This window comes from Rhincodon typus, chromosome 29, assembly GCF_021869965.1.
Source record: "Rhincodon typus isolate 14 chromosome 29, sRhiTyp1.1, whole genome shotgun sequence".
NCBI classification, from domain to species: Eukaryota; Metazoa; Chordata; class Chondrichthyes; order Orectolobiformes; family Rhincodontidae; genus Rhincodon; species Rhincodon typus.
This window is the reverse complement of record NC_063360.1, coordinates 32715739-32726731: the sequence shown is the minus strand read 5'-3', so window position 1 is coordinate 32726731 and position 10993 is coordinate 32715739. Positions and strand designations below refer to the sequence as shown.

Sequence of the window (10993 nt, the reverse complement as noted above, 5' to 3'; positions counted from 1 at the left end):
CAAAGTATTCATTAAGGACCTCCCCTACCTCCTCCAACTCCAGGCACGTGTTCCCTCCACTTTCCCTGATCAGCCCTATCATCACTCTGGCCATCCTCTTGTTCCTCATCTAAGTATAGAAGGCCTTGGGGTTTTCCTTAATCCTACCCTAATTCATACCCCTTACTTCTTTTGAAACATCTAAACCCTAGAACATCCAACAATCATTCCTGCCCCTGTGATATCCAAGTCTCCGTAATGGCCATAACATCGTAGTTCCAAGTACTGATCCATGCTCTAAGTTCATCACCCTTATTTCTGACACTTCTTGCGTTAAAATAGACACACTTCAACCCGTCGCACTGACTGCAACTTTGCCTATCAACTGTCTATCCTTCCTCACAGACTCTCTGCTTGCTCTGTCTGCCTGGCTACCCCATCCTCTGATCTGTAGCTCTGGTTCCCATCCCCCTGCCAAACTAGTTTAAACCCTCCCAAAGTGCTCTAGCAAACCTCCCAACCAGGATATTGGTGCCCTTCCAGTTCAGGTGCAACCCGTCCTTGTACAGGTCCCACCTTCCCCAGAAGGTATCCCAATGATTCACATATCTGAAGCCCTCCCTCCTGCACCAGCTCTGTAGCCACATGCTCAGCTGCACTCACTCTCTATTCCTGGCCTCACTAGCCCGTGGCACCGGTAGTAATCCTGAGATTACTACTCTGCTCGTCCTGCCTTTTAGCTTCCAACCTAACTCCCTATATTCACTTTGCAGGTCCTCATCTCCTTTCCTATTTATGTCACTGGTACTAATAAGTACCACGACTTCTGGCTACTCTCCCTCCCCCTTAAGAATCCTGTTGACTCAATCCGAGACATCCCTGACCCTGCATCCGGGAGGCAACATACCATCCGGGAGTCTCACTCGGTACCACAGAATCTCCTGTCTGTTCCCCTAACCATTGAATCTCCTATCATTATCACTGTCCTATTCTCCCCCATTCCCTTCTGAGCCACAGAGCCAGGCTCAGTGCCAGAGACCTGGCCGCTATGGCTTTCCGCTGGTTGGCCATCCCCCCAGGTGGGAGATCCTTCGAGCCGGAATATATAAAATATAGAAGCAGTCAATTGGCACAAAACGAAGGACAAGATATTTAACCCAGGCCAGAGCGGGTCAATGGCTTCAGGAGCATATGTAGGAGATATATACTTGCAAGAAAACAATAAGCTATTGCAACATTTCCATCAGAAGCAGCAGGCAATCCATTGAAAGGAAATCTATGTTGAAATACTTCGGCCAAAATGACAATATAGTTAACCAATTTCAGTTGCTGCTCATTCCCGATTATTGTGAAATGATCTGGGAAAATGTTCACCATGTACTTGGCAAAATGGAACATGGAGACATTACTGCAGTTTGTTAACATTTTTCTTACTGCTGTCTTTTATCTACTCTCCCTTATTGCATGTGCTACTCCCCAACAAAGCACTGTGACTTTTGGCACTATCCCAATACTATCCAGCAATGGAATTAGAAGCACTAGCAAACTCAATCACTATGGGGTCAAGCAATGGGCTCCTTTACTGTTGAGTTTTGACAGAGCAAAGTGTTTAAAAGATAAAGGATGGCCTACATTGAAATGGCACCTTTCACAAACTTAGCAGCATCCCAAACTGTTTACAGCCAAATAAATGATGTTGCAGTGCAGGCACTGTTGCAAGCACTTCCTGATATCCCTGGTGCCATCATATAAGTGTTATGGTGCAGAAAGAGGCCATTCATCCCATCATGTATATCCAGAGACCACTTGAGCCACAAAAGGCCAGCAGAGAGTGGCAGAGATCACTCCAGTTTCACCTACTTCAGGTTAGGAAGGAGTAAAAGTAAAACAAAATCACTTTGGATTAACTGCAATTGGAATTGTGTAAAGAGGAGGAGGGTTCATCTATGGTTTTGTCCATGCATTGATTGTTAAAACTCACACACAATACTGTAGATGATCAGGAGATTGCCTGGTAATCAATGTATGTGAAAACATATCCTTGAGAGGGTTAAGAGGAAAATAGGAACAATGGGCCATTCAGCCCACTGAGCCTGTTTCACCATTTAGTAGATTATGGATTTGTAGAATAATTCCTTGACTCTATATGTTTTCATGCCATTGGCTAATAAGTACCTATCACTCTCAAATCTTACTTATTAATTGAGCAATCATCTGCTGTGTTTCCTGGAATTGCGTTCTGCACCTCTATTGCCCTTTGTGAAAAGAAACATTTCTTGATTTTCTGTTGTCTTCTGAACAGGAGTGGAGAGGAATATGACTGGCTGGAAACCAAGTCTTCACTGTTCTTCTTCTCCATCATAGACAGACAATGAAGCATATAAATAAGAAAATTACCTAACACCATTTTCATCTGTTTTTCACTTTTGTAAGACAGTTGACATTGGCAGTTGCTGCAATCGCGGTGTTTACTAGCAGTGACTTCCCACCAGGAGTTCCTCAAGCATGCCTTGTCTGCTGTTTTAGCATTTTCTTCTTCTTCCCTTCCATCAACCTTTAACTAAGTTCATCTGCCACATCTTGCACCACCCAGAGGGCTGGATGGCTGGGAAAACCTGACTGACACCTTATTGTGCCTTTGGAAGTGAATCAATCCTTGTGTGACTTTGCACAGGAGTTTGAAGTTTGGACAAAGGGGGCTGGGCTCACAATGCACTGTGTGTACCACAGGAGAGTATGTGAAGAGAGGGGGGTTCTGTGGTGGATTGGTTGGAAGGCCAGCCTCAGCTCTCCAATGCAGTTGCCCAAAACTCACCCTCTTCACCCTTCTCACTCCACCCCACTTCATGCCCCCTCAGTTTGTCCATGTTACCTCCAAACCCACCTCCATACCATCTCACCAGGCAGCCCCATGTTCACCCCATGATCTTACATAGTCTCCACAATCTCTCATCCAGTATGCACTATAGGAACCATGCAATAGCCATTGTAAATATTTCAAAAATCATTGGAAGTAATTCAATTTCACACGTAGACCAGACTAGGTAAGGACAAAAAATATCCTTCGCTAACAGACATTATTGAACCAGATGGGTTTTTACAATTGACCATGACTATATGGTCACCAATAAAACAGCTTCTAAATTCCAGAGTTTTGCTGAATTCAAATTTCACCATCTACCATGGTGGGATTCAAACCCATGTCCCCAGAACATTATCCTAGGTTCTGAATTACTAATTCAGTGACATTACCACTGCCTGCTACTGCCTTGACTCCATATGCTTTCATGGCCCTGGCTAACAAATATCTATCATGCAGATTCAACATTATTAATTGAGGAAATGTCCACTTGTGTGGGACTTCTATCTCCCATTGTGTAAAGAAATATTTCTCAATTTTCTAACGTCTTCTGAACAGGAGTGGAAGTGAATTTGACTGACTGGAAACCAAGTCTTCACTATTCTTCTTCTCCATCATAAATGGACAGTGAAGAGTGTGAAGAGGAAAATTGCCTAACACCATTTTCTGCTTGTTTTTCTTTTGTAAGACAGTTGACGTTGGCAATTGCTGCAATCAGGGTGTTTACTAGAAGCAGTGACTTCCTGCCAGGAGTTCTTCACATGAGTGCTGTGTTTTTTTCTAAAACAACTCCCTTTCTTTTCTTCCCAAGTCAGTTATATTAATCAGCTGCGCGCTCACTGCAGGGTATGGACAAGCCAGTGCTTCTTATTAACTTAGATGTAAACTTGTATGTGACTCTCTGATGTACCACATTTTGAGAAAATATCGATCAGAATTACTTAATGTCTATGATAGAGAAACAGGCCTTTCAGTCCAAGTGAACAATGCTGACAGTAATGTTCCACACTAACCTCCTCTCACTCTGAACCATTTCCACCCCAACAGAAAAATAGGCAATGTGCGTGTTCATTATGTATCTGCTGCACACATGCAGTGTACATATGTATATACACATGCTGTGCAACCTCATCATTGATATTCCCACTTTCATACTCACCATGTACATTTGCACTGTATTGTATGTCAAGAACACGGTTACTGTAAACTCTGCTAAAAAACAGAATATACTGCCTCCCCCTCACTTTAAAAGTGACCCCCATCATATCCCTATGAAAGAACACTAGACCACCACCAACTTGCTCTGATCATGCTTTTATGAGAATAAGGTCATTTCATTGATAGCAATCCCAGTTTATCACCATCTCTCTGGCCTCTCGTCCATTCTCCATTCATCAGATTTGGCAAGCTTCTGCAATCATAGAGAGACTGAGGATATCCCAAAATTATCTTACAGCAAGTTTGAAGTGCAGTTATGATGTAGGCAATGCAATTTTGCACACTGCAAGCTCCCACTGACAGCAGTGTGATAATGAGCAGAAAATCTGACTATTAGTGATGTTGGTCGAGGGATAAATATTGACCAGTATATTACACTGTATTTCTGTGAAATGGAATCATTGGATCTTTTATGTCCACCTCAGAAAGCAAACAGGACCATGGCTTAATTCTGAAAGACAGTACCCATAACAGTGTAACACTTTCCTTTGTACTATGTGGGAGGGTCAGGCCAGCTTTATGCTGTCTACTTAAATCTCCTGGAGTGGCAACTAATTGAGTGGAAGTGAAGTGTTCCCACTCAACTCCATAGTGTTTAAATTCCAACTCCAGCACTCTGTGTGCTCCTAGACTATAAATTGAAAAAAAGAGAACAGCAAATTGCATTGCATGTGGTTTTGGGTGGTGTCGTAGTATGGGGTTGTCTCAGTATCGCTTGATAGGTTGAGATGACGTGATCCTGTAGTGTGTTTGTTTCTTACCCTGCAATGTGCTGCTTTCCAAAAGTGGCCGTGCATCTGCTGCACAATCTTATCAGCTTGTTCAGCCTGTCATGTCATCATGGGCGGTACAGAACTGATCACAACAAGTCTCTATGCAACTTCTGTAATTTACTGAGACCATGTGCACAGGCTGTAAGAGGAGCAGCTGCTGAAGTATAGGCACAAGGCAACCAGCAACTCAAGTGATGAAAGAACAAGTCCACAGCATGAGCACAGTAAGTTCAACTCCAGCAAGTAACCACGTCGCCAGACATGACCGAGAGAGCATAAGCTGAATTAGAAACTTTTCTCAATTGTGGAGGAATTGAGAATGAAAAGGCAGACTTAAAAGATTGATAAAAGAAGCAAAAGCAACACTAGGAGTAAATTCTTTACGCAGAGAGTGGGTAGGATCTGATGCATTTCCAGAGAATGTAGTGGAGGCTGTTTCAATCAAGTCTTTCTTAAGGGAATTAGACTGTTATCTGAAAAGTTACAATGTGCAGCCTTATAGGGAGAATTGAATGCTAAATGAATTGCTCGTGTGGAGAGCTGGACCAAATGGCTTCCTTCTGCACTGTAACAATTTTGTTATTCTGTGTATTATTGCTGACTTTATTAACCCTGTTGCACCTTTCTAAGGAAAGGAAAAGCTTTAGTACAAAATAAGTTAAATACCTAGCCTCCATTGATAGACACATCAGTTAAAATAATACTCTTCATCAGAAACACTCCTCCACAGTGTTCTTTTTTGAGTGTCTTCTGTATTATATTTTTAATACAGATAGTAGATAATAGTGTAAAAGTAAATGTGAATGAAAGTGGACTTGTGTCAGGATCTGGAGCTAAAAATATTGCTTTAAAAGATTTAGAGATATAGAAAATTCATGGCACAGAAGGAGGTCCAACATTTCTGTAAGTCTCAACATTAAGACAATATTTTCCTTAATACTTAACCCTTTAAACATCATCTGTGTTTCTATCTATATGAGTTGTTTTGAAATAACGTCATTTATAAATAATATGTGAAGGCAGATAGCCTTTAGCTCCATTAAGATAAAAGCTAATAAGATAAGGAATTGTTGATGTAGGCATCCAACCATCATCTTATTAAATGGGAAAGCAGGCTCAATGGGCTGAATGGCCTACTCTTGCTCCTGCATCTTATGAATGTCCTCATCTTCCCTCTCCCTTCCATTCCTCCATATTCTTCCTTAGTATTCATTCTCCTTATTTTAATCCTTCTCTTCCCATTTTCTCTGTTCTGTCAATCTTCTCTCCTCTCCCTTTTACCTGCCTCTCCTTTTTCCTTCTCTCCGTCTCCCTGTCACCTTCTTTCTTTTTCTTTCTCTCCTTCTCTCCTCTCCCTTTCCCCTTTTTCTCTCCTCTTCTACCCTTCTCTTCTGACCAAGTTTTCCCATTCTGTCCTCCTTTACTCTTTCAGCCTGCCTCCTTCCATCCTCTATTCATGCTCTTTCTACTTTCCCCTGTTCGCTATTCCCCTCTAGTGCAAAATGACACTTAAGCTACACACAGCAACGAGTGCAAGTAACCTGTAGGATAGCCGCAGTGAAGCCTGAGAGCTATTATTGAGAAGCTTCAAGGCCCCTGCAGGTCAGCAACACCAAGGTGGGAAAGAACAGGAAAGAGGGTGGGCTTTGAAAAGGAGGAATGGTGGTGCTAAGCTTGGAGTCTGAAAGCTTCAACCAAGAGGGTAGAGGGAGATGAAGTTCAAGAGAGGAAAACAGAGGGGGTGAAGAAGGGAATGTAAAATAAAAAGAGTTCAGCAACTGCATCCAGGATATCTTGGTGGAAGTCAACACCGTCACTGGACCATCTATGTGTTATACAAATATGAGTATCGCAAAGTTTTCCTTCTGTTGATGTTAGATGGTCTTCAAGCCTATTTGTGAAGAATTCACTGAGAACTGGAACATTTTGGCCGAGTCTGTTTCTTGCTCCCTGCAGAGCTGACATTTCCACTCTAAACAGTCCCCCCTCTGATGCTGGCTGGCATTTTTATTTTATCTACACATCTCATGATTATTTTACAGGGTCGAGTTGACCGAATCAAGCTAAATTAAAATAACCCAGCCCTTTAGGACACTGTAACTTTTAAAGGTTAAAGAAATTTTAAAGGAAGCCAGGATGAAAAAAGCATGGGGACAATTGGGTGATATTCTCCTGAGCCTGGAGGTAGAGCCAGCAAGAGGAAGGACAGCATATGCAGGTGACGTTAACAAGTCAATAACAACTGTTAAAGAGGAAGTTAAGTTGCTCAATGCAAAAATGACATTTGTATTTCAAATCTGCCAGTCATCATGCAAAATATAAAATATATACACATTGGTGCCAATTTACTCAATAGAATTTTTGCACAGGAAATATTTTTAAAACGTCTGTGACCTAATAGAGCTGTCATGACAGTTTCCTTTTGGCTGCTTTCTGACAACGAACACATTTAAGACAAACATGTATTTCTTAACTTTCTTTGTTGCCAACTGTGGTTCAGTGCGTAGCACTGAGTCAGAAGGTCAAAACCCACTTTGGAGGCTTGAGCATTATAATCTAAGCCATGTTCCTGGTGGAGCACTGAAGGAGTGCTGCCCTGGTGAAGGTACTGTCAGGCTGGGAGCACTCTGAGGGAGTGCTGCACTGGTGAAGGTACTGTCAGTCTGGGAGCACTCTGAGGGAGTGCTGGACTGAGGGAACATGTTACTGAGGGACTACTGCACCGCTGCACCGAATGGATGTAAGGGAGTTGCCCCAGTGTCCTGCTCAGTATTTATCTGTCTGTCAATAAGTCAGATTGTTTGATGACCATCATATTTCTATCAGTTGCACATTGATGTCTGCAAACTAACAAAAGTCTAATGGAAATGAATAAAATGTCTTAGAGGACTTGACAGGATGGCTACTCACAAGCTGATTTTCTAGGCTTGATAGTTTATGGTTATGGTAGCACATGGTCTCAAGAGAAGAGAGTGATCCCTTAGGACTGAGATGAAGAGGAGCCTCTTCACTCAGAGGGTTGTGAATCTTTGGAAGTATCTATCCAAAGCTTGTCCATTGTTGAATATATTCAAGACATTTGGACAACAAGGGGATCAAGGGATATAGCTTAAGAATGGATACTTCTATTAATTCTTCCATCATATGTGGGCATCACTGACAAGGTCACAGTTTGCACCCACTCTTAACTGCCCATGACTTGAATGGCTTGCTATCGCCACTTCAGAACACACTTAAGATTTAACAACATTTCTATTGGTCTGGAGTCAAACGTGGGTCGGATCAGGATAGGATGGCAGATACCCTTCCCTAAGGGATATTAGGGAATTAGATGGGCATTGATAAGAATGAAAAGGATAATAATGCATTTTTCAATTTCCTTTCAGATTGTTTGAAAGTCAGAAATTATGCTCCATGCCCTCTCCAAGAAACTAGTCGAATGATTCTGAGCCACTACTGAAGTGCAAGTTCAATTATTACTTCTGAGTCAATGCTTCTTATTGAAATGAATAATAATAGTGAGTGCATGGGTTTCTTGGCCACGCAGCAGAGGAATATCATTCTGATGCATTATAACCACACCGGGAAGCTGGAGAACAGGCCTTTGCCCAGCGAGGGCTTGGGTGCAGTTAGAATTATCTTCATGGTAGTCAGTTGCTTCATCGTCATAGAGAACCTGCTGGTATTCTTGGCTATCCTGAACAACACTCGCTTCCGGAGTTGGGTTTACTACTGTATTGCCAACATCACCCTCTGCGATCTACTGACTGGTATTGTCTACATTGTGAACATATGCCTGTCAGGTGTAAGGACCTTTCAAATCACCCCCACCGTCTGGTTCATTAGGGAGGGGCTCTTGTTTTTTGCCTTGGCTGCATCAACATTCAGCCTGCTCATCACAGCGGTTGAGAGATACGCGACTATGGTCAGACCCCTACCTTATGCTTCAGCACGTAAGACCTATCGGGTGTATGTCCTTATCGGATTGTGCTGGCTGGTGGCTTCCCTCATCGGCCTCTTGCCGTTGCTGGGCTGGAACTGCATTTGCAACTTTGAAGAGTGCTCCACTTTGCTACCTCTGTACTCCAAGAGCTACATCCTCTTCTGTGTGGTGATGTTCAGCATCATCATCGTTGGAATAGTGGCACTCTACAGTGGCATCTATCACCTTGTCAGGAACAGTGCCAAGTCTGTGTCCAGCAGTAAAAGCAGGCAGAAGTCCGTGAGGCTGCTCAAGACTGTTTTCATGATTGTTGCTGCCTTTGTGATCTGCTGGAGCCCCCTCTTTGTGCTTCTCTTGCTGGATATCTTTTGCGACACGCCATCTTGCTCCAAGCTGCACAGTATGGAATGGACCATTGCCCTGGCAGTGATCAACTCAGCCGTAAACCCAGTCATTTACTCCTTTGGAAGTAAGGAGGTGAGGCGGGCCATTCTGAAACTCCTGTGCTGCTGCTTCATCAAAGCAGGAGCTCCCTTGCCATTCCTGAGTAGGAGCGAATCTGCCGTTGGAGCTTCCACCGACAGCTCCTACAGACTGAGGGAGAGTTTCCGAAATTCAAAACTGCTGAGCCCGAAGAAGACTCTGCCCAAGTCAGGGCAACTATAGACCATGGCTCAGGAGTTAGGAGCAGGTGGGAAAGCCCAGAGAGCTGCTCCAACTCCTGCATACATCAAAAACATTTTTTAAAATTAAAATTAGGATTCCTTCTGGTGACATTATCGCAGCCTGTTTGAATTAGGTGATCCCCAGCCTTGTAACAGTAAGTGTAGGCCTGGGTCACCTCTGAGTGTTCAAACTCCAATCCAGTAACGTGAGCACTTTTCCTCAGCTGATGCTTCATCACAGTACTGCAGGGGGCGCTGCATTGTCAATAATGCTGTCTTACCATGAGACATTAAGGATCAGTAGAATGTAAAAGTGTCCATCGAAGTTTAATCTGATGGTGCTCCTATGTAGCTTCTTGGGACGTTTTACTAATGTCACTGTTGTTTGGACAATCCCAATGAAGAAGGGCACAATAATTCTCCTGGAATCCAGACCAACATAATGGGTCATGACTTTTGGACTATTCTTGCTCTGTGTGAACTGGTTGCCCTGTTTGCCAACATAACAACAGTGAATATACAAAGAAAAATAATTAATTGCTTGAAGACAGTGCTATATAAATGCAATTTTTAAAGTTTTTCTTACCTCACAAAGCTGTTAAAAATTCAATTCACTCTCATCCCAGGTAGATTCGCCAAATGCTGCTTTGCATTTCTCGAAGTTCAACTGGTAAAAATCGTACTGCTGATTTTATCTGATAGTTCAGATCTTGGGTAGATTGTTAACTAACTTTGTTTTTACAAACCAATTTAAACCACATTATGAGTCTTGCTCAATTGGAAAATTGCACTGGCTGGCTCCAGCATATGTATCTTAAAATAAAGCTGTGTAAGTGCTTGAGATGAACACCAATAGTAAACTATTGCACCATTGTGCTTTTAAGAAAGCTCTTCTGCGGGTTAAAACAATTACACATATAACTAAAAGCAAAGTCTTTACACTTGGAGAATGAGAGATGGGCAAATGTAGATACATCCATAGTAATATCAAACTGGCGGAGACCATTCTGGGGCGGCATGGTGCCTCAGTGGTTAGCACTGCCAGGGACCTGGGTTGAATCCCACCCTTGTGCAGCTCACACATTCTCCATGCGGGTTTGCTCTGGTTTCCTCCCTCAGACCAAAGATGTGCCGGTTACATGGATTAGCCATTGCTAAACTGTAGTGTCCAGGGATGTGCCGACTAGGTGAGTTAGCTATGGAGGCATGCAGGGTTACAGGGATGGGGTGGGTCTGGGTGGGATGCTCGTTGGACTTGATGGGCTGAATGGCCTGCTTCCTCACTGTAGGGATTCTATGATTCAGCCCTCAGGCCTATTTTGCTGGTCAATTAGGTCACAGCAGATCTGCACCTTAGCTCCACTTATTTACCCCTGGCCATGGTTTCCTGATACCTGAACCCATTGAAGAGATCTATTGAGCTCAGCCTTGCCAGGTGCACTTGTTCAACTAATGGCTAATTCTGTAGGTGGGTGGTGCACTTTTGCTCTTGTCTCTCGACATTCTTTTACACAACTAATGGTTTGGCAGAAATATTTGAGAAACACTTTTAAAA

At 43.0% G+C, this 10993-nt stretch overlaps 1 protein-coding gene across 1 annotated transcript; it reads left to right on the top strand.

Annotated features, from left to right (window-relative positions):
* The first annotated feature begins 4811 nt into the window (after positions 1 to 4811).
* s1pr4 (sphingosine-1-phosphate receptor 4) lies at positions 4812 to 10285 on the top strand. Its single transcript, XM_020512174.2, has 2 exons — positions 4812 to 5054; positions 8217 to 10285. The coding sequence occupies exon 2, from the start codon at positions 8321 to 8323 to the stop codon at positions 9437 to 9439; it is 1119 nt and encodes a 372-aa protein (XP_020367763.1). The 5' UTR covers positions 4812 to 5054; positions 8217 to 8320; the 3' UTR covers positions 9440 to 10285.
* Positions 10286 to 10993: the final 708 nt, after the last annotated feature.